The 24,372-nt window shown below is 36.2% G+C and overlaps 3 protein-coding genes across 6 annotated transcripts; 2 read left to right on the top strand and 1 right to left on the bottom strand.

The window, feature by feature from the left end:
• The first annotated feature begins 126 nt into the window (after positions 1-126).
• On the top strand, positions 127-5,810 carry LOC111482036. Of its 3 annotated transcripts, XM_023127672.1 has the most exons (4): positions 133-395; positions 4,138-4,253; positions 4,504-4,575; positions 5,523-5,810. In XM_023127672.1, exons 1-3 carry the CDS (start codon positions 238-240, stop codon positions 4,524-4,526), a joined length of 297 nt encoding a protein of 98 aa, XP_022983440.1. In that variant the 5' UTR covers positions 133-237; the 3' UTR covers positions 4,527-4,575; positions 5,523-5,810. The 3 variants fall into 3 exon arrangements, with proteins under 3 accessions (XP_022983431.1, XP_022983440.1, XP_022983447.1); XM_023127663.1 differs by lacking the exon at positions 4,504-4,575 and having other exon boundaries at positions 127-395; positions 4,138-4,296; XM_023127679.1 differs by lacking the exon at positions 4,504-4,575 and having other exon boundaries at positions 134-395.
• Positions 5,811-9,494: 3,684 nt separating this feature from the next.
• LOC111481597 (zinc finger protein 4-like) lies at positions 9,495-10,544 on the top strand. Its single transcript, XM_023127118.1, has one exon. The coding sequence runs from the start codon at positions 9,697-9,699 to the stop codon at positions 10,270-10,272; it is 576 nt and encodes a 191-aa protein (XP_022982886.1). The 5' UTR covers positions 9,495-9,696; the 3' UTR covers positions 10,273-10,544.
• A 543-nt stretch (positions 10,545-11,087) lies between these two features.
• On the bottom strand, positions 11,088-20,261 carry LOC111478790 (homeobox protein HAT3.1-like). Of its 2 annotated transcripts, none has more exons than XM_023123260.1 (9): positions 19,987-20,261; positions 17,631-18,946; positions 16,777-16,942; positions 16,529-16,652; positions 16,333-16,445; positions 15,658-16,251; positions 14,317-14,640; positions 11,913-12,002; positions 11,088-11,833 (listed from the first exon to the last, which is right to left on the bottom strand). In XM_023123260.1, exons 2-9 carry the CDS (start codon positions 18,479-18,481, stop codon positions 11,396-11,398), a joined length of 2,700 nt encoding a protein of 899 aa, XP_022979028.1. In that variant the 5' UTR covers positions 18,482-18,946; positions 19,987-20,261; the 3' UTR covers positions 11,088-11,395. The 2 variants fall into 2 exon arrangements, with proteins under 2 accessions (XP_022979028.1, XP_022979036.1); XM_023123268.1 differs by having other exon boundaries at positions 17,631-18,987; positions 19,987-20,259.
• Between the last annotated feature and the right edge of the window lie 4,111 nt (positions 20,262-24,372).

Below are 24,372 nucleotides of genomic sequence, written 5' to 3'. Positions count from 1 at the left end.
TTTTAAAAAAAAGATCATTAAATTTACAGAAATCAGATCGGGCCGTCTGATTTCAATCATGCGGTGTGTTATGCATAAGCCACATCTAAGTCCATAGAATGCAACCCACCATAGCATTTTTCTCGTAGGCATCCGTACCCTCGTAAAACCCTTGCTGAGTGCTGCTCATTGTGTGCTAAACCTCGACATCGGTTCGTCTTGCTGAATTTTGATCGAACGAAGAGCTGAACTGCTAAAATGGCTTGGCGCCCTTCTGGATCTCTATCTCGCTCCCTGATTTCTACTGTTAGGGCTTCTTCTCTCCGATCGGCTCCTTCTCTTCCTCGACTCCGCCCGCCACCTCTCGCCGCTCGACCTCGTCTTCAATCTCGTCGGCTTTCATTTTCAACTTCCAGGTACTTCACAAGTTTTTCAGTGCGAAACGAATTGTTGAATGGATTAGAAGTGTTGTTGAATTCTGAATTGTTTGATGCCAGATGGCTGTTATGTCGTTTTGATCTCTTTCTTTGCCCTGCCCCTACAGTATTGAAAAGTGGGTAGCTTTACTATTCTTAGTATGTAGTTTCCCACACATCTAAATATGAGAGAATTTGTTAGTAATAGTTAGTTTAAGTTGCTATTGTTTACCGTTGTAAGTAGTTATTTTTAGCTTGTGAGTTGTGATTGAATGAAATTGTAGACTTTCCCAATTCTCCCCCCTCTCTTGAGCAATAATGGAAATACTTAGTCGTGTTAGTAGAATTTTCCGATGCTCAAAGAATCGGTGAGTCTCAATGATTTAGTTATGTAGTGTTGTGGACGAACACTCAAATGTCGAACAAGTGTGGTATGGAGAAGAGGACTTATCCTCAATAAGAGAAAACTCTTGGTGAAGCTAAAGGGCTGGACAAATGAAATGATTATTTGAGGTTTAGTGGCACTTTGTTCGAAGAAAGGATTGTTGTAACTATGACAAAAGTCCCGCATTGGGTAAACAAGGGGGAGATCATGGCTATAGCTCTAAGAGATGACTAGAGATGCTCATTTTTCCATAGGGATGCCCTAACGCGGCAGAGAATAGGGGTGGGAGTAGGATGTTCTCTGTCCTTAGCCCATTCCCCGTCCATACCTTGTTTCTTTATTTTTTTAGTATATATATTTATATATATAATAAACCCTCCATATAAACTTTACAAAATATTATTTTGTTTTTCCTAAGGAAATTTTAAAAAATCTATTGTTGTGATACCTTTTGGGTGAGACAAAAAAACAAAGTCATGAGAGCTTATGTCGAAGGTGAATAATACCATATCAATGTGGATATATACGGAAGGTTTTGTTGTCCCTAACAATTTGTTTCAGAGCCTTAAATTCTTAAGGGGCCTATGAGTAAGAATTAGTGAGATGTCCCCGAGGGAATTGAGTGATACACTTGTGAGAATTAAGTGAGATGCACTCAGGATCAAGCAACCTTTTTTCGCTGGCTCCACCTGTGTTTGATGGTGAAAACTACCAAGCCTATAAGAATGGAAGTCTGCATGGAAGGTTACTACTGGTTGGAAGCAATTGAGGAGGACTATGATGTTGCTCCACTTTTTAATAACTCATCAATAAACTGAATTGAAACTTACAAGGAAAAGGTCACCATGAAGGCAAAGGCTCGCTTGCCTACATGCAGTTTTGCCTTTTGCCATATTCAGCAGAATTATGGCCTTGAAGCCATCAAAGGAGATCTGGGAGTTCTAAAAAATGAGTATGAAAGAGAGGAGAGAATTAAGGGCATGAAAGTGTCGAACCTGGTGAGTTGGTGAGTTGAATTCGAGAGAATGCAAATGAAGGATCCTGAGTTCATTAAAATGAATTGAGAAAATCTACAATTTCATTCAATCACAACTCATAATAAATGAACTTTAATGTTACAATTAGCAATTTAATATAACTAAAATAGCTAGAGTAGCTTGATTATCCACAAACACTTTCACATTTTCCTCTTGCTTTAAATTCAAGTTGTGCATCAACTTTTTCCACCATACTACTTAGTTCACTACTGCTATTTTCGCAATGCTTCTGCAGTTGACTGGGATACTATATCTTACTTTTTTGAACACCATGAAAAACACCGTGAACAAATTGAAACAATACCAGAGGTGCTTTTCATCCAATGTCCTAATCCAATCAGTATATGAATAACACTGCAAACTCAAAGCTCTCAACTTTGTTGAATTTGATGCCAAAAGACAATGTGTCTTTCAAATATCTCAAAACCCTCTTTGCAACAACCATATGATTCTTGCTTGCATAATGAAGAAATCTGGATAAGAAACTTATAGTCTATATGATGTCAAACACTTTAGGAGCTTACTGAAAGGAGGTTAATGTAGGTTCAAAATGATTTTGAGCTTCGAGCTCCAGAGAGAAACAAACAGACAAGTATTCTCAATAATTAAATAGACCCTTTTTTGGAACATCTCTGTTTTTTGTAGATAGGGGTGTAAGGAAAAATTGAAAAATAAAAAAACCAATTAAACCAACCAAAAATTGCCACTGATTCAGTTTGGCAGTTCAACTTTTCATTTATGAAAAATTGGTATGATCGGCACTGGGTTTGGCATGGTCTGATCGTTTATACCCAAATCGATCGATAATATATGTATAAACTACAAATTGCAACTTTAACATACAATATATTCGATCAATTTGGCTTCAATGCAAGATTAGTATTTCTGAGGGAGAAATTTTAAACCTCTTTATGCACCAAAATTTTTATGATAAGTTAATTACATGCACTCCTTTAATGCGGAGGCTTTAGGCCCATAATGAATGCATCGAATCGACTAAATCGCTGGCTAACTGGTTAGGATCGGTTTGTTATGAACCATGGTGGTTTGGCTCAATTTTTATTTTTTTCTTCACATTTTTAGCGGTTCTACTTTGGTTTGGTGCTGAAATCAAACTGAACTGTACCTTTACACCCATACTTTCCAACAATAGTTACCACATATTACTCTAGAAGGGAGTAGCCACTTCTTACTCTACCATTGTTAGCCGGAGCTTCTACCGACTCTACCATTATTATAGGGGTAGGGTGTTCATGACAAAGAAAGATCTTGAGATAGAACCACAAGACAGTTTGTAAAATGTATCCTTACCATAGAGATTCCTCACCAATTGTTTCAAAATATACCAAAGAGGAAAAAAGAACCCATCATATTTTCTTTGTGATTAGCTGGTGAAAAAAGGCCGGTTAGCCTTTTCAATTTGCTTCTTGCCCAATGCACTTGAGAACCCAAGGAATTCGAGCCCTAGCTTTAGCCTTTTTGAACTTCCAAAGTCGCATGTACTATATTTTCTTCTAACAACCATGCCTTAAACAATTATCCACTATGTCACCATATTGAAGACTTGAACCTCCTAAAGAAAAAAATGAATCTTCCAATTTATGAGGCGACACACTCGGTCCCAGTGTGCCCCTTCTGGAAAAAATCTCTTAAGGGCTTTTGCTATATCTCTAGCTACACTTTCAACCAATGACTCTTGGCAGTTGTTAATTTTGTGAGGAACATATTTCACCAGCTTGGTCTTGAGAGTTGGTGTCTGGTGATATCACAGTCTTTTGTCAATACAGTGGACTTGGGCTCCTCCATGGCGCCTTCAATGGCCCAACCAAAGAAGGTTTCAGTGGCTATTTTATCATTGGTTCATTTCAAGAACAAGAAGTCTTTCTCTTAAATGAATGGTTACTTCTCATTCTCAACTCTGCTGGTCTCCAAGTTCTTAATCACATGAAAGGGAAGCCCACAAACATCTCCATTCCATTCCAGTCTTCCCTATTCCATCTGTTGATCGACAAATTTCTCACATTATTCTCGCTCATGACCAACCTTGATTGGAAGGCTCTTTTTTGTTTTCCTTTTAGGCAGTGGTTTCCTCTTCTCCACACTTTGATGTCTTTTTTTTTTTTTTTTTTTTTTTTTTTTTTTTTTTTTTTTTTTTTTTTTTTTTTTTTTTTTGCTTTTTTGTTTATAATTCAGTTTCTTATTAAGAAGGGAATCTTTCTAATATTCTCTCTATGGTGCTTGATTTCAATTTTCTGGATTGCTTTCATGAGTTACAGGCATGATTGACTTTTATTTATTTATTATGAATTGCCCTTTCCAGGAATTTGGGAGAACTGGGATGCACGCAGTCTCTTCTGTCCATGCACATCGTGGGTGCTACCTGCCTCACATCACACCTATGTGTTAGCGTACGGGCTTTTTGCGAGCTGTCTCACGGTACATTCTGCCGTACTTTGTCAGGATCGCTAGTATCCTCTTTGTGAGTCTTGCTTATGGGAAACATGAAAAACATATAGTAAATGTTTCTTCGTGACATTGTTCACCATGGCCATCTTTATAGTCATGATCTCGTAATGTTTCAGCTAATTTTTGTGTTTGGATCATATGGTGTGGTATAACTGAAGCAGTTATTTTTATACCATTAAAATGTTATTTAATAAGAAGAAATTGGGATTGGGATTGATAGGAATGAATGGAAAAGATGGGTGATGCACGTGGACATTCTATCATTCGAAAGCAGGAGACTATCGCAACATTTGTAGGTCCCTTTTTTTTTTGCTTTTTGATTCTTTCCCCCTTTCTTTTCACTTTTAGCAGTATTCTATGTGCACTTTTCTAAACTTCATAAAAATTTTAGATATATGCATTGGAGGTGGGTGAAGAGGAAAGATTTATCCATATGGGAAGACAGAAGGGAATGTTTGGTCCTGTTTGATCAACTTAACTTCTTTTAGTTGTATATTTATTTAGTTCCTTCAATGGAGGAAATGAAGAAATATTGAGGTGTGATAATTAGTGAGTCAAATAAGTCGCTCACTTAAATTCTCTTAGAAAAATGTATTTGAGGTTGATGTGGGCAAACATCTTCTAAGATTATTATCAAGGATGATGTTCAAACCTTCTGCCATGATGGATGATACTTCAATTCAGTCATGCATAAAGATTTTGTGCTGACCCTCCTCGTTATACTTCCCTAGAAATTCTGGTCGTTGTTTTTTGCTAAGTGTACTGTTTAGCTGGAAATAAATGTACGAGAGGGTTCAGGAGCTTGATAACTTGCATACTCCGTTGTTTATTATTTCTGGGTCTCGTAAGTTGAACTGAAATTAATACAAGCTTCTCTCTTCATCATGTAAATCGTATCAATTACTATTCATTAGTACTGCATGATTTTACCCCTCTAGGTTTTCCTGGTTGAGGGAACTTCGGTTGGTAATTATGTCATATCTTGTAGCAGTTACTATTATTTACTGGTAGCGGTAGTCTATGTGATACAATATAATGAAAGAAACAAGGCTTTCATTAGATATGGAACCGTAGCGCATAACATTTTCGGTGGATGATATTTTTGTGATATCTTTCAGAGTCATGAAGCATTTCATCATTGAACAAGTGTTCTTTTCTTACAAAGAACATGAATTAAAATTGTAAAATGTTCACGTCTTATCTAGTTCTTATTGCTTTTCCTTTTGCTTTACATTGCAGGTACTTGAGCGATCTCCAGTAGAAGCACACATGTGAGCAATTCTATGGGGGTGAAGTTCAGTAGGGAGAGAGAATTTCTGGGTACTTTAGTAGGTTGGTAGATACAATAAAAAAATTCCTAGCTGTTCAGGGAACCATCCTATTTTTCCACATAGTACCCGGTTGTCCTTTGGATTTCCCAAAATTATCAATTGTTGATTTGACCTGCTTTGTTTCTTTATTACCTTCAATTACTTTCATTACAGTTACTGGATTATGAATCACGTTATGATATTCTTGTTTCTATTAGCTTTCTCAGTACCTTAAGCCGAAGAATTATAGATCTGGACACAGCCCAACAGAGAGAAATAATAATCCATCCACCTGTAAGTTTCCCACACAAAAATGACACGTTTTATTAATTTAGGCCTTTTGCATAAAGTTTTATTAATATATGCCTCTTACATAAAGTTATGTATATCTTAACACACTAATGCTTTCATATAATGAAAAACATATGTGGAGAGCTAGGATATAAACTTGCATTTTCATTTTTCGTATCTTCCAAGTGAATTATGTTTGTTCGCGGGACACGAACTTTTCAACAACCAATTAGAGTTGAGTGTGTCACAGTTTGAATGGAACAGTTCAAACCCCATATTCAACATTAGACACAAAATTGAATCAGGTATGCTTTCTAAATGCTTGTCTGTATTCAGCTTTCAAGGGCTTAAAAATGAGATTGGTGTTGAGTGGCTGTTGTAGCTCAGCTCTTATTTGAAATCCAATCCATGTAGGTGGGAACGCAATAGCAACAGCCACATGGGGTGCCAATGCCGATTTGATTGACACTAACATGTCAATGTTTCTAAAGCCAGGTTTATGGTTTGTGGTTTCATTTGGTCCACAATGCAATGCCACTCGTGGCTTGCTGCAGGAGCATTTGGAGATCGTTGTTGATTTTCATGGCCCATAGCCTTAAGCTTAGCTGGTGTTGTTCCCTACAACCGGACTGGCCCTCCTGCTTCCCTCTGATAAAAACTTGTTAGGGAAACCCAAAAGACACCTTCAAGCCCCATGACTTATTCCTTCCTACCCCCACAAGGAACTTGATTGAAAATGGTAACAGGGTGAGGACAGAGATTGTCTCTCGGGTCTCAATGGCTGACCCGTCCAAGTTTAATCTCCGTCTGTACCAGCTAGTTTTATAGAATGTGGGGATGAGTTTGAAGATTTCTCCCTTAGGATTTGAATTTTTCTTTATTGTGAAGTAGGAAAACCTCTGATCTCTCGATTAAGAATAATTAGATGAATTATGTTCTAGTTCAAATTCTTTGAACGGTAGAATTCGAACACTTTTAGCTACTATTCAAACAGTTTACATCCTTTAGACTAAAAAGTGGTTGATTTTCTTAGTGGAGGGCTTAGATCAATGGTTGGAAGGATGGAGAGATATTTCCAACCTCAAAATATAAAAACTCTCTCCCTCTCTCTCACTTATTGGATGTCCAATATACAGAAAAGGACTGTTGAGAACCCCAGTTAGAAAGTAAGTGCACTTATAAAGCTGAGAAGATCCACTGTCCACTAGACTGACTATTTTTTGATCATCATCCCCATCATCTACAAACCTTTGTTCAAAGCTTAGCTACTTCCATCGTCATCAAATAGTAATTCATATTTTTTTTTATCATGATTTAGTTTCATTTCCTCTGTACTTTAGTATTGTCTCATATTAATATAATATGAATTTGTGTTGTTATCAAGCTTTCTTTAATTATAAAAACTATGATTTAATGTGACTTAAAGTAAAGTAGATGTCGTCAATTACTGGACAAACTAATTGGTTCTATCCATTTGCTAATTAACTAATATTAACATCTATCTATGACTTTTATGATTGTTGAATATGGGTGACTTGAATATTGTATGCCATGACTTGAGAAGTTTATGACCTTTATTAACACTTATTGTCTATATGGCTTATTTTGAAGAAGGTCATGCTTCGTTGTGCAACATTCGACGTGAGCAGAGTTTAGTAGATACGACATCAATTACCATTCCAAAGTTGATGGTTAGATCCCTCACTCTGTTGTTGTTGAACTCAAACAAATTTTTCTCGAGACCGTAACTTCAAGTTTTTTGGTCAAGATTACGTGTCTTCATTGAATTCCAATTTCACGTAGAAAGATTTTAGAAAGGTTTCATTTACATTTGGTTAAGAATATCTCATACTTCATTTCAGTTTGCAGTAAACATCATCATCCATAGAGAACATCTAACCCAAGTTCTAGTTAGTTTACTGTTAAAGACTCTAAATAAAGCAAAAAGAATCAAACAGAATTAGGCACCATTGGTAAGTCCCTGATGGGTAAAGATTCCAATGTTACCTTCCTCTCTAAGAAAGAGAGAGATAGAGAAAGAAAGATCCTGTCTTCTCAACTAATAAGTCTTGCAGATGAGGACATGAACAAGTACTTCAAATTTCCTGTCCAAGTTAATCAACTAACTTGTAATACAAAAGAAGTCAAGCAAATCTCTACGTAGAAGACAAACCACTTGAATTGAGGCTATCCATATTGAAAAATTATGGAAGAGAGAGAATAATACACAACGGTAACTCTAACCGTTCAAACTCACTGCTAGCTGATATTGTCTACTTTGGCACCTTACATATTGCCATCAGCCTCACAATCTTAAAATACGTCTACTAGGGAGAAGTTTCCACTTTTATAAGGAATGTTTTATTTCCCCTCCAACCGTCGTGGGATTTCACAGTAACCCATCAAATCAAATATTATTTTGAAACATCTTCCCTAGCCAAACAACTATCTTTTTCTTGGTGGGGTTCCATTTTTTCATGAGATTATAATGGAAAGAAAGAACTTATTACCAATGCATACAGTACATAATGGTTCTTGAGTGGTTTTCCTCTACAAAAGAGTTGGGCTGACTGCTTAAATGAAAAGGAAAAAAAAAAAAAGTGTGAATAATGTGTTATGATTATCCCAATCATGTACAATTAGGTCAGAATGCAAAGCCATCTTTCTAATAAAGATGTTTAAACCACTACTATCTGCTTTCTGTGATGCTTCTTCTTACAGCTTTTCTACTTATTCTCTTTTTCCAAACAGAATGAAAACCCAAAAGAAAATCACTCAGTTGTAGATATGTGTTGGAAACATCAGCCTTGGAAAGAATCCCACAAAAGTAGTTTCAAAAGTGATTCGTTGGATACGAAGCATTCCTTCGTTACGCTGGGAGACACTTCAAATAATGTGTAACAGCCTAGACCCACCACTAGTAGATATTGTCTGCTTTAGCCCGCTATGTGTCGCCGTCAACCTCACGGTTTTAAACGCGTCTACTAAGGAGAGGTTTCCACACCTTTATAAGGAATGTTTCGTTCCCTTCAACTGAAGTGGAATTTCACAGATTGTGACTTTCAATCACATTGATTTTGGTTTTTCTCAAAATTTCCCAAAATAAGCCTTGTGTAGTGTTGGTATATGGCTCCTAAAGATGTGGCCAAGAAGAAAGTAGCAAACAAAAGAAAACCGACATTATGTGAAGTTTGAATATTGACCAATCTTTTTATAATGTCAATTATTTTTGTGGGGTCTAAGCAAATAATTGAAGCGATCTTGAATTCAAACTTCGGTTGTCCATGTGAGTTTACACATTTACATAACGTTCTATAAGTACTTTTTTCATAACCATTATGGTTGAAGAATTACACATATTACATTTAATCTCATGAGACAATTATCGAACGTCTAGAATAGGTAGCCATCTTGATGTTTGCTCACCTTTAACGATATCAAGATGTTCAACTTATTTGATCATTAGTCAACCGATAACAATTCAGTTGAGACGAATAATTGAAGATCTTGATTTCTGAATGCATATCCAACGTAAAAAGTGGTGTCTTAAACCAGGGAGTGTTAAGAAATAGGGATTGGAAAGATTGATGGAAGTGGGGAATCCTTTGGTTTGAAAGGGAAACAGTATACATGACATAAGCATGTCAACTGGACCACTAATGGTCGGGTTGAAAATGAAGATAAAAGAATAATCAAAGCCTGCTTCCATTACCACAGCTTCAGTTTCAGGGTTAGATTATAGAATCAGCAATCAATCCATCCAAATTTATAGCTCAAAATTCACCACTTTTAGTTTGGAATCTGGGTTTGCAATGATTTTTCAAGGACAACAAATTGAAAAGTCGATATACAGTAACGGACGAGCTGATTCGAGTGAAGAAGAACAAGAAGCAACAGACCAACCTGATGGCGTAGCAGCTTTGGAGTGGCTGGACTTGAGCTTGGGAAGGAAGAACAAGCAGCTTTTAGCTGAATCACAAAGCTCTGCAGCAGCTTCAACCAAGACCTTTTCATGCAACTTCTGTAAGAGGGTGTTCTTCAGTTCACAGGCATTGGGAGGCCATCAAAATGCCCACAAGAGAGAGAGGAGTGCAGCCAGAAGGCACCAAGCCCACAAGATGATGACCCTGTTTGGTCTGCCAATTCATAATTCTATGATTAGATCACTTGGTGTTCAGCCACATTCACTTGTGCACAAACCAGGCAGGGAAGATACTGTTCTAGCAGCAAGATTTAATAATGTCAAAACTGGTTCATGGGCTCCTTTCATGTTGGGGGATGCCATGGACTTGATGTGGCCAGGGAGCTTCCGCTTCACTCAACATCGAAATCTCGAAAAGCCACCACCAATCGAATTGTTCCAGCTCGATCTGAACCTTCGACTTTAATTCTTGTGTTTATCAGTCTTAGTACTACTCCGGAGTTGTCGTCTTCATTCCTGTAGTGCCAAGTAGCTCTTTCGTATATCAAGTGCATGACTAACTTTAAGGGATGTGCTAGAAAGAAGATGCACCATTATTGTTGCATCTCTTCTGCTTGTTAAAACAAAAGAGGCATAATTTGTTTCAACTTTGGGGCATTGAGTATATCAATTACATCATACTGAGTAGGGTGTAAGGGGGGAAGAGAAAAACAGATCAATAATTATTTGAAACTTTAATATTCTTGCTTCTGTCAACTCTTCCTGTGGTTTCCCATTTCAGTGCTCAATCACAGGTTGCCAGAACTAGCGAACATCCCGAATGCTTGGAAGTAAGCTCGATCGATATGGATGAGGATACCGTGCTAATTCAAGTTAACATTTTTACTTGTTCAAAACTGATAAACATAGGACCCAAACGCAGGAGGACATGAGTACTTTCAATGTGTAAAAGAACTACATTTGATATTATGTCAACTACATTTCGATTTTGCAGAACCTAGCTTCACATTTCATTACAAGATTAATTGCAAAACATTTCAATAAGCATGATGAAATTGAAATCAGTTGTTTGAAGAGTGCTGGATCGAAGAGCGAAGAGCAATGTTACATTCATAAGTGATCTATCGCTGCAAAACTTCACGTTGTCGAGAAAGGATACTCTGAGGCTGAAGGGTGCCTCGTAACAATCTTGTTCAAGACGGCCCTGCAGAGCATTGAAGCAAGACTACTACTGCCAGCTAAAATGTTTTTACATGTGACCTCAAACTGAACAAAGCCAAGTTGTTTAACAGAACAATCTCTGCTACTAAATGGATAGCTAAATATTGATTGTTTAACACACATCAAGACAAGGGTCTGATGAGAGCATTCGTTTGAAAATTCATATAAATATCTAACAACAAGCTCTACATTTACGTTACTCAGACAAGGATTTATGTGAAAGCGATTAGAAAGAGGAATTTTAATGTGACCGCAAAGAACTACAAACAATTGGAATTACCTCCCTTCACCAGCATCTGATGTAATGTGGTTCTTGGAAGAGGATAAATTACCGAATAATTTTCCAGGATCGATCAAAACTTCAGAATCTACATGGATTTCCTCCTCCTCTTCTTAACCTTATCAGCTGTTTGAATTTCATCAACTTTGGATGACTTAGCTGGAGGCTTCCGTGATTTCTTTCTGTTCTTTGAACGGGATGCCACTTGATCTGACCTGCCCTTCCGTTTTCTGGATTTTGTAGCAGTAGATTCTGGCCTTTTAGTTTTGTGATACGCTAATTTGTCATCCCCTGTAACTCCACTCTGACATGGGGCCACAACAGTAATTGCCTTTGGTGATTCTTGATGCTGAGCACCATTGCTACAGGTGTCTCTGAAACATGCACCAGATTCTTGCTCAGGCTTGGGAGATTTTCTACTTGTCTGAGATGATTGAGTGCCCATTCTTGAAGCACTCTTTGCTTTATTAGCTTCACTGGAGGGATGGCGTGTGCTCCAACGTGTATTCTCAAACCATTTACTAACCTGACAATGTAATAAACAGTTGAGACTTGCAGTAGAATAAAATGTTAGCTAGAACTTCCCAAGAAACCCAATGCATAACCTGCTTCAGACTGAGCCCTAGTTCTCGTGCCAAACTCTCCTTTGTAGCTCGTTCAGGATACTGATTTTCTTGGAATGATGCAAGGAGTCTCTGGAACATTAGGAACAAGAAATGGCATTAATTTCATTTTTAACAGTACTGATATGTGAAAAGATCCTCAAGAACATCAAATCAAATCATATGTACGATTCAGTTCACTCCAGAATAAATGGAAAAAGATCCTGAAGTAACTCAATCCATCCAATCATGAAACTCCATGCTCGTTCGCCAAAAATAGAAAAATACATTGTGTCTTTGTTGTCTTCTTCCACTCTTTCTTCCATTTGTGATCAACAAAAAAAATTCCTTAGAAAATTCAGGGGCTTCTGATAATATGACCAGTTGTCTAGCCTGTTCTATTCCTATAAACCTGGTGCAGGAAATAAAAACGTAAGAATAGCAGGTGATTCTTAGTCCACACCATAGTCGGTATTTGGTAACATTAAAATCTCATTGTTTTTGGTCCTATCTAATGTTTTGCATGTTCCAAGGTTGTCTTATAACCTCATATCCATAGGCAAACTCACAAAAGAATTTCATGCCAGGCTAATTTTTCATCCTCACTTCGTGATTTCAGGAACCGGTCTCAGGGGGATGATTGGAAGTGCTAGGGAGAGCAAGGGTCTCTAAATCCTATTTATATAAGGAGTCAAGTTCTAACAAAGAAGCCCCAAGAAATTCGTGTCTTCAAACAACCTCTATCTGTAGTAATGATGAGATTTATTTATGGCATTTTAGACTAAGATATCCTTTTTTTTCTTATTTTTTTGTTTATAGAAGGTGTTTCCAAATATATTTCAAATAAAGATCCATCTATTGTCCAGTGTGAATTTGTGCCCTTGTCAAGCATCATCAAAGCACATATAATCCTCGTCCATATCAAGTATCACGACCATTTAATTTAATTCATTCACATATATGGGGTATAGGGTTAAACATGTCATGGTAAAAAGGGTTCATACCTATGATAAATGATCATACTAGAGTAAGCTAGGTATACTTGTCAAAAGAAAAATCAGAAGTTGAAAAAAAATTCAAAAGATTTCATCATATGGTTCACACCCAGTTCAATGCCAAAATCCAAGTTGTTGGAAGTGATAGAGGTTATAGAGTACTTTGCTCATGGTCTAGGAGATTTCTTTAAGGAAAAGGGGAGATAGTCCAACAAAGTTCAACTCGTAATACACCCCCAACAAAATCGTAGGGTTGGAATGACAAATAAGCACTTGTAAGAGGTAGCTAGAGCCCTCATGTTTTATATGAACATACCCAAATATCATTCAGGTGAAGCAATTTACACTCTACAAACCTGATCAATAGAATGCCATCTAGGGTCTTAAATTTTAGAACACCGTTCAAGTGCTCCCTATTTCCACAATCTTGGTTAAAAAGTCCATGGCTCTAAAAATATTTGGATGTACTGTGTTTATTAAAAACACTGATAGGGGTGCTAGCAAGTTAGACCCAAGAGCAAGAAAATGTGACCAAAGTATATACACATCTATGGAATTGCACTACAGAAATGTTTGCATCTGTTGCGAAGCTTAATACTATTGAGATTTTGTTATCTACTGCCGCTAATCAATTGAATCACTTTGAGGTGAAGAAAGCATTCTTAAATGGTTATCTTGAAGAGGAGTGTAAGCCCTCATAATAAAGTATCCGAGTTGACACCAAGAATATTTGCTCAATAAATAGCTCAAAATTGTGACTGGCAGTTGCAAGAAAAGAGAAGAGAAGAATTCAGGTAACATAAAAGGGTTAAAATCCTAAAAAAGTATTCGTAAAATTGTGGTTACAAATACAAAAGGGAATAACATTTCAATTTCTTTTATGTAACTGGCTTAATGAGAGTATGAATTCATAACGTAGGATTCAGTTTGAATTTCACTTTAATTTTCTTAGAGAGGAATAACGACAGAAAGACGGATGAAAACTGCTTTGAATGAGTGTCTCAACTATTATTGATAAGAAAATTTGAAACAACAAATATAATAGATCACATGGCTGACATTATGTAACTCCAATATTGAGTTCGTCTGACTCTTTAGGCATCAGTATGCATTCTAAATAAGGTTGCAAGAAGGAATCAATAGAAAAATCTTCAAATAAAACCTCATTTCCCAACCCCACCCAATAAAAGGGAAGAAAAAGGGGGGGGGGGGGGGAANCATTTCCCAACCCCACCCAAAAAAAGGGAAGAAAAAGGGGGGGGGGGGTGGAATAGATATATGAATGAAAAAGGAAATCCCAGCTCAAACAAAACGGTACAAGAAAATAACATCTTGTTAAGGATAATGTTTTGGAACCAGAACAGAGCTGCAAAGAAAAAAGAAAAAAAAAAACTAAGAAGAAAAAAAATTACCTCCAATGTAGGTTGACTGAGCCTTCTATGTGATGATGAAGTGGTTCGTCTAACAGAAGAACTAGATTTCAAAGTGCCTTCAGGAGTTTTAGTCACAGAATTATCCATATTTTCAGCAGCTGGCTTTTGACGAGTTCTCCTAGAACTGCATTTAGTTTTTATATTTTTCGAATCATCAGTTCCATTTCTTGACAATGCAGGAACCAGGTTTTTAGGACTTCCCTTCCTTGTACTCCTACCACGACCTCTGTCATCACTTGAATCTATAGAATCACTGCCATATGTGTCATCGCTCGAGTTGGAAGGAACATTCCCGAATGTCTCCTTCAATAATGTAATAGGGAAATAGTATAAAGGAATAGAAACTCACTAAACGAGGTTTAGTCTAAGCAAGCAAGAGCTATGTTAAATATCTAGATTCATCTTATAAAACATTTGATGCATAAGTACATTCAATTTATCCACACAAGACACAGAACATGTACGAAGGCTACATAAACACATTTTACGGGGACAATGCAACTTGAAAATTTTTCCATTTTATTTTATCTTTTTGATGAAGAAAAAAGAAATAAGTAATTGAAAGATAATTCTCAAGAATGAGAAACCCTTTTCTACTGATTTTATATTCTACAGTCTAGCAAAACACATGGAACGTGCTCCCAAAGTGAATATCTTGAAACTTCAACGACCAAATAGATACCAGCCCCAAACTTTTGGACAGAGAGTGTATTTTGCCCTGTTAATCATGACAACATTCAGAAGAAATTCAAGCTTTGGTGTTCAATTAATGCTCATTTAGGATTTTTTTTTTAAGTTAATTGTTTTGGAGTTTATGTATATTAATTTTTTTGCCACAAGGAAATTTTGTAGCACCACATAAAAGTTTTTAACTAATATAATAAATTTAAATTTAAAAGTGTCTTGGTCAACTTTTCATTTCTTAGCTAACAAAAAACATTAGGCACAGAAAATTTTGACCTATTTCTGAAAATTTGCGGTCTAAATTGTAAAATTTGAAAGTGAACTCGATGAAGTACCAAAAATTTGAAGGAATATCATTCTACCACAACGAAAATCCCAAGTAGTGCACACTGAAAATAATCAAGGTAAGAATATTAATATGAGCCTGTGATTAAGACACTAGTAACCTTCCCATCAAAGTTTTGAATTCCCACGTGCAATGCTATATTCTTATTATTAAAAAAAAAAACATATGACCAGTCAACTATGTTTGACAGAGAGTCGTCCATATACTTTAATGAATAAACTGGAAAATAGAAATATAAAATTTTATTCTATAAGAATATAGTGTAATATGATTTATAAGAGAATACTCACATCATGAAGCTTCTTGTAATCCAATCGCTCCACATGTCTTCTTCCCGAAACTAGTTCAAGACCACCCTCGTCAGGACCTGACCCTACTAGACTTGATAACTTGTTATGTTGTGCATTCTTGTTAGGACCGCGTCCAGAACTTTGCCCATTAGAGTTTCTTACAGGCGCAGTATTATTTAATGGAGAAGACGCTATGTTATCATCTTTAGACGACCCGTTATCAACAAGTGCAGCTAGATCCTCAGAATCAGATGTAAAGTCAGAACTTGAACTTTCCTGTCCAACACCTTCATCACGCACTGGAGCACCAGGATCATAATCATCATCCTCCGAGTCATCTGAAGGGAGACCCAAGTACTGGTCATCATTGGGTGGAGCCTCCAATTCCTCAGAAGCAGAAGCAGAAGCATACCCAGATTTATCAGAACTTGATTGATCAGAGCTTGAGTGATCAGAACTCGATTCACCATCCTGGTCAATAGCATCTGGAACATCAGGATCATAATCACCATCATCAGAATCATCTGAAGGGAGACTCATGGTGTGATCAGAACTCCGGCCAGCTGCTGCTGCCGCTGCCTCGGGAAAGACTTTCTGCACAGAGTTAGAAGAATATAATAAAATAACAACCAACCAAAAGCACCTTTTGAGCATATGTTGGAAAATTATAATTACCTCCCAACCATCAGTAATAGAAAGATTTGATCCTTGAAATTCATTAAGAAGATCAATGCAATCATCTTTGCAATCACATCCAGGGCATAGCCATCCCTCATCATCTGGTGGGACTGTGAGAGGAAACGAGGGAGCGTGAATGAAAAGTTACTGGAAACAAAATGACCTAATTTCTAGTTGGTAGTGAGAATATTACTGTCTGAGTTTAGCAAAGGTGGTTCTAAACAGAACTGGTGGAACCCACGATCACAGACACCATCACATAGTATGATGTCATTCTCAAGGGAAAGTTCCTTGGATCCACATTTTCCACAGAATATCTGATACAAGGACAGAAGTTCACAATTTATCACAAAAAGTAGATGCAACAGAGGCAAAATTTAGGAATAATGAATCAAAAGATAACATCTAGTCAAAATTAATCTTAAGACAATATCCCCCTACATCCTCACTATCTATCTGGCCTTCAGAATCGAATAAAGCTTCAGAAAACCTTCCTTCAGAACAAAGTGCATCAATACGTTGAAATAGATCTCTTATTTTCAATTTGCGTCGCATTATTTCATTTGATGCACGTTGAAGTTCCTTTTCAGGCTTCAATTTATCTGAGCTGCATGGTTATAGTGATGATTAGTAGACGCCATGCATTTCATTAAGACCCATATGATATATGAAATGAATAGATAAGTAATAGTAGGAAACATTGATGACTGAAACAAAGATCAAATTAAAACTTCAATATTGATCTGTACATATGGTGCATAGAAATTGCTATTCACTTCGTATCAGAATGAATTAACAATGTATATAACTTCTAGGTTTATTATCATTAGAATCATCTGTAAGTTAGGAATTCTAGAAGCCTGGCTTGGTTAATGTCATAAATCTTGAAAGCATCGAATAATACAGGTGAGCACTTGCAAGTAATCGCAGCTAAAAATGAAACAATAAACAAGGGTACTAAATCCAAGACCTAGTCACTCTGTAAACCTTTAACAAGCGTTTAATTAGATCCATTCTAAACCATGGAGTAGGGACCTGCGAGCTTTTAATTTGTGTTCCATTGCTTTATTGAGGAGATTTACTATCCAACCTTTGTTTTTGTATTCTTTGTTTCTCAATTAGCTTTCACAATGCGCTGGAAATAATACTAGATGCCATTCAAACAGAAATCATTGGAATCAGTGGAGTGTACGCAATGAGAAAATGACCATCTATCAAAATCACAAAAACAGAGTAATACAAAAAAGTATCAGGACGCAGTCAATGTAAGACTGATTAAAGGTGAAAATACATACCTGAACCCTTTCCAGCCTTCGCTAGAATAAGCTTCAATCAAGCTCTGTTCATATTTGATGCGGTTCACTAAATATCTCAAATGATTCCTGATTGATGAAAACTCGTCAACTCTTGCTCCCTTTCCCTTTATCTTTCTATTCTTCTTCCTCTTCTTCCCTTTTCCCTCCTCTCCAGCAGTAACATTACTCAAGTCATTACTTGGTTCAGGAGCTTTAGCTTTATCTTGGGTCCTTGAACGCAAAACTCTGTCACTACTTACAAGGGACCTTAAAATATAATTTTTCTTTTTTGATTTTAAAACTCTCTTATCCTTGCAACCCAACTCTGGAGAATTATCGGGGACCATATTTAAATTTTTTATAGAAGTATTTTGGATTGAAGCTTCTATAGGAGGGTTTGCCTGTTCGATATAATTTTTGTTGTCATCTTCAGTTGGAGGTTCCGAGCACTCATTAAGAAGAGCCGTTGTCTCAACTTCAATAGGTAATATTAAATTTTCAGTATCTTTATCACTGGATAATAAATTGCCAGCTTCACCTTGATCATTTTCAGCAAGTTTAGAGATAGTCTGACTGCTTTTTTCTGGTAATTCACTGTGGGCTTCTCCCAAACAAAGTTCCTTACTATCTTCCTCCATATTCTGTTTGACACCTGGTTTTTCTTCATCTGGACTGCCAGTTTTACTGGTCCAGTCTCGAATTGTTCCCAATTCCAGATAGTTAGGAGCTGAATCAATTTGCTCATTTGCAAGACTAGTTAGCACTTCAACTTCAACACTGGCCTTGGCTTCTTGTACGGCTGCAGATTTACTAATAGTTCTTGATTCTGTATATTCATCTCTTTCTTCCATATTGTCCCCTAAGAATACCAACTTACCTCCTTGACTACTCCTATTCCTGCTTACTTCAACTAGAGGTTGCTCAGACTTTAAGACTAAAGAATCAACCACTAAGATAATATACACTCTTGCTTACCACTTCTGGCGACTAAGTAGCCTATTCCTAATCAATCATTTTCGAAGTGCTTGGCCGAAGATGTTTGAATGAAATTAATACACAATTATTGAAAGTTCCTAATGACAACTCCGGAAGGTTGTTTCAATTGTCCACTATGAATTTTTTTCTTACTTTTCTGATACCGTTTTCGAATTCTCATTAGCAGGATGCTGCACTGGAGTTAATTTTATCAACTTCTGCAACTGCCAGGGAATGGGAGTTTTCTTCCTTTGCACCCCAAAGATTTATCTACACACGTATATGGACAACCTCAAGCACTCTCTTCAAAGAGCTTCTGGACATTTATCAGTCTTGATTATCTGGCAAAGGAGAGACACCATGGTTACCGCCATCAGCCATCCTGAGGGATGTAAGGCTACTAATGACAAATAATAAAATTTTTTTCATGGGCACACTGGAGAATCACATCCACTAATCTCTCNGGGGGGGGGGGGGGGGGGGGGGGGGGGGGGGGGGGGGGGGGGGGGGGGGGGGGGGGGGGGGCGATATTTGGGTTTTTAAGTCCACTTTGATTTTAGCTAAAATTAGTTATAGGAATTTTTCAATCAAGATTGAATACAAAAGTATGTTACATGAGAGTCTGAGCAACTTTGCAAGCACTTCCTTCTGTACTATCGATATTGTGGCAATGAAATTGGAAGATATCACCATAAAAATAATCGTAAACCCCATGAACTGTGGACTTTAAAAACCACCACTTAAAACAAAGACCAAAAGATGTTCAAGGGTTAAAACATTTAGTGGGTCTGTAATTGAAAAACAGAACAAGCATATTAACATAAGCATAATCCTAACACGAAATTTCGTACACTCCTAAAAAATTGAAACCCATTATTCAAAAATATTACATTGCACAAAAGCGCGGGTGAGTGTCGAGGGGAGTAACAAATGCCTAACCATAAGCTCAGCTCAGGTTGGCCGGTACTCCAACTCCTACCTCAGAAATATATACGTCCGAGCTCCTATTGGACTTCAATTACTTGGAAATAAACTTCCAAGGGGGAAAAGAATGAAGCTCGAGTTTACGAAATCGAGATTGTAGCAATAAATTTCTTCCAGATAGAAGGGCAGTAAGTAAAACTCTTCTAGCTACAATTGAAGTAAAACTCCAGCAATCATTACGCTTATTTCTCCGCCGATTAAGCTAAGAAAACAGTGAAGTATGAAAAAGGGAAGTAAAGAAACAAATGCAATTAACGAGCTAAGCATTTGAATAGAAGAACAAAGCAATGCATTAGCCTCGGAAACTTCATTTTCCTTTTAGCAGGAATCAATCAGAATCTAGCAGAAACACAAGAACGCGAAAAAAAAAAAAAAAAAAACTATTGGAAAGAGGTACCTAGTGTTGGTGAAAAAGAGGATAGTATTGCCCGTGAAAGAAGGCGGTTTTGGATCTTGTTGGCGGTTGTCAAGGGAGTTTAGTGAGACGAGTAAAGATTTTTTTGGCGATGGTGGCGGTGGTTCTTGTTCTTCTTCTCAGCGCGAAGAAAGAATACAGCGGCTTCGTCTCAGTCTCGAAGTCCTCCAAATCTGGGCCACCGTTTCTATCTGAACTTCTTGCCCAGCCTCCACGCGCACCGTCTCCGTTCCGCTACCGCCGCTCATATTGCGCGGGCACCCTCTGGTTCTGGGCTCTATTCTCCATATCTTGGCCCATTTTTTATTTACCTGGACTTTGGGCCCACCCTTTCTTTCTATGGGCCTTAGGCCCAGTTCAATACTAGCTTCTTTTTTTTCTTTTTTTTTTTCTTTTTTTTTTTTTTTTTAGCTTCTTTTTTTTCTTTTTTTTTTTTTTTTTTTTTTTTTTTTAGATTTTAGTGAATTTGTTCACAATTTTATGCATAATGTGTAGCCCAACCAAGGGTTATTAAGATTATTCGAGGTCGGTTATAATATTAAAATCAAGAAAAGACGTAAGTAAAGCAAAAACAGTGCTCGAGGTCGATAAACTTTTGAGAATATACTTCATGACCTTTTAAGTTATGTTCGAGTTATAGATTCATGGTCACAACCGTGTTAGAGGTCAATTATAACAACCCAAATCCACCACTAGTAGACATTGTTCTCTTTGGGTTTTCTCTTTCAAGCTTCCCCTCAAGGTTTTTAAAACGCGACTACTAGGGAGAGATTTCCACACCCTTATAAAGAATGTTTCATTTTCCTTCTCAACCGATATGGGATCTCACATCAGTATCTTTTACAAGCAAGAAAGAAGCATGCATCATTGCATAAACTCACAACATAATCGTCCTCCAAAGGGCATCGTCGGCTACGTGCCATGATACAAGCCTACAAGTACAAATAACATGAATGGTAAAGCTTTTGGTAAGAATTTAAGGTTTAAGAGATGGTATAGGATACCCTAATCATTTTCAGAAGAAGACGAGACAAGCAGTTCTATTAAAAGAGTAACCCTAAATAACTTCTCAAATCGTTCCTCTTTTGTTCGTAGCACGATTAAAAGAGTAACCCTAAATAAATTTTCGAACCATTTCTCTTTTGTTTATAGCTCGATTAAAAGAGTAACCCTAAATAAATTTTCGAACCATTTCTCTTTTCTTCGTAGCTCGATTAAAAGAGTAACCCTAAATAACTTCTCGAACCGTTCCTCTTTTGTTCGTAGCACGATTAAAAGAGTAACCCTAAATAACTTCTTGAACTGTTCCTCTTTTGTTCTAGCACGATTAAAAGAGTAACCCTAAATAAATTTTCAAACCATTTGTCTTTTGTTTGTAGCTCGATTAAAAGAGTAACCCTAAATAACTTCTCGAATTGTTCCTCTTTTACTCGTAGCTCAATTAACAGAGTAACCCTAAATAACTTCTCAAACCGTTCCTCTTTTGTTCGTAGCACGATTAAAAGAGTAACCCTAAATAAATTTTCAAACCATTTGTCTTTTGTTTGTACCTCGATTAAAAGAGTAACCCTAAATAACTTCTCGAATTGTTCCTCTTTTACTCGTAGCTCAATTAACAGAGTAACCCTAAATAACTTCTCAAACCGTTCCTCTTTTGTTCGTAGCACGATTAAAAGAGTAACCCTAAATAAATTTTCAAACCATTTGTCTTTTGTTTGTACCTCGATTAAAAGAGTAACCCTAAATAACTTCTCGAATTGTTCCTCTTTTACTCGTAGCTCAATTAACAGAGTAACCCTAAATAACTTCTCAAACCGTTCCTCTTTTGTTCGTAGCACGATTAAAAGAGTAACCCTAAATAACTTCTCGAACCATTTCTCTTTTGTTCGTAGCTCTATTAACAGAGTAGCCTTAAATAACTTCTCGAACCGTTCCTCTTTTGTTCGTAGTTCGATTAACAGAATAACCCTAAATAACTTCTCGAACTATCTTTCTTTTATTTGACGTTAATAACGACCCATCAAATCTCGAGCTAAATCGAGGAGCAAAGGGAAAGATAGTAAGAAAGAAAGTAAAATGTTTGGCATTGAAAAGGACATGCATCCAAATGATGCCGACAATGAAGGCTTTTAAAATAGCTTTAAGAAGTGTTAATGATGCCAAACCAGCAAGCAAAGATTTCTACTTCCATTACCTAAAATCATTCAATTTGGGAAATATTTGGACTTAGTTTTCCAAATTGAATGTATCCAACCATGCTCTCTTTCTTTACCTTTATAACTCTTTCCACAACTTCAATACCAAATTATTAGAAACCAATGCATTTGTTTACTTCCTTTTTGTCTTCTAAAGTCAATAGCTAATTATTCTATCTTTTAAACAATATCACACTCACACCGATACCGACACCGACACCGACACGCTTAATACTTATAACTAATGTATCTTGTTATACTATTCTACCCGTGTATTCGGCTTAAAAAGTATGGTGTTCTTGTTTGTTTCTGCCTGTTATGCAGGGTCTGTTAGATGAACACGACTCTCCACAATAGTATGATATGAGATCTCACCCTTGTAAGAAATGTTTCATTTCCCTCTCCAACCAATGTGAGATCTCACAATCCACCCTTTTGGGGGCCAACGTGCTTGCTAACACACCCTCCAGTGTCTGGATCTAATACCATTTATAACAACTCAAACCCACTACTAGTATACAAACTCATTTTCTCCTAGCGTTATATGAATCAAAGACATAACTAATGAATTCGAGTTCAATGGACCAACGAAAATGTTTGAATCATAGTACACGAACTCATCTCGTACACGACACGTAGTTATGGAATTGAATCTAAAAACGTTAATAACGAACAAGACCCATATAAGTCAACCTTAAACCCTAGATATTCTTAAGCATTTGTCTTTTATTATTTAATTTGTTTTTTTTTTTCTTTTGTGGGTGAAAATAAATATGTTAAATAAAAAAAAAAAAAAAAAAGGACAGTCCACGAGAGTGGCTAGCGAGGAATTCTTTCACGTGCAAATTATTTATTTATTTATTTATTATTATTATTACTTACTTGAAAAACTTGTGGGGGCAAATTTGTAAATTGCAATTATTTTTCACCTTCCTCCTACCTTCCTCATCCCCCCACGTTTCTACCACTCTTCCAATCCTCTTATATATTATTTTTATTTCTTTTTTAGTCCTTTCTTTTACAATATTTACGCTTGTGTCCTCCTGCTTTCTTTTTTAATTGCAAATTACCCATTTTTAATCGATATACGTTAAAAAACGATACTTTATTGCTAAATTATTATTTATATTATTAAATTATAAAATAATCATTAATAGTCAAACTAATTAAATTAAATTAAATTAATTAATATGTTAATAAATAATGTAAGTACCCCTTGGCCACAACATGGCCATTTAATTAGCCTTAATACAAGCTAATTAATGATGGGGACAATTCATGTGCAAGGCTAATTTTGTAAATTAAAATGAAAAGTCGGTTAATTTATTTGTAATTTAAAAAAAAAAATATTGCTTTGTGACCCACATGTTAATTATAAAAATATTTTTTTCGTACAATTTATTTTATTGCAAAAAAAAATTAATTTTATTTTTTTAAAAAAACATTCTCTGAGTTTGTGTACTTCCTTAATAAATAATTAAACCTAACCAAGTTGTTTGTAGTACTTTGTTGTTGACCTCTATTTATTTTTAAAATATTATTATTACTCTAATAATTCCCGTTCAATTAATTAAAATATATATAACAAAGTATCGTGGGGTCTACAAAAAGTCGAAAAAATATGGTACTCTCGTATTACCCGTAACTTTTTACCGTCCGAAATTATATTTTAAGAAACAAATAGAAATAATTTGTCGGGTTGTATTGTTGGTTAAATAAAGAGTTATTGGGTATTAAATTAAGTAATTAAGCATAGAAGACAAAAGCTTCCAAAAGAGCAAAGTTAAATTATTTTGTTCCATTTAGTAATGGAAATAAAAAAAATAAAATAAAAAGAAAACATTGTGGACCATAATATTATTAATTTATTTATAAAGGAAAGTTAGGTGTGTATGTAGGAGGGGAAGACGAAGGGGACAAGGAAAGTGAGATTTGTTTTGGACATGCCTTTTTCACTTTTATTTTTATTTGCTTTTTTGGACCACAGAAAATGTTTACATATTTTTTTAATATCTTTTTTTAGTGGGTCTCACATATATCCCAATAATAATAGTATTCATCAATTATTTTTATTTTTTATTTCAATAATTTTACCAAAAAAACAAAAGGGTGGGGAAAAGGCAGGATGGATTTGGATGTATTATTGAAAGTTGGGGGTTTTATTTTTTGTGTT

This window comes from Cucurbita maxima, unplaced genomic scaffold (assembly GCF_002738345.1).
Source record: "Cucurbita maxima cultivar Rimu unplaced genomic scaffold, Cmax_1.0 Cma_Scf00001, whole genome shotgun sequence".
In the NCBI taxonomy this organism is placed as follows: domain Eukaryota; kingdom Viridiplantae; phylum Streptophyta; class Magnoliopsida; order Cucurbitales; family Cucurbitaceae; genus Cucurbita; species Cucurbita maxima.
This window is presented reverse-complemented; position numbering and strand designations above follow the sequence as displayed.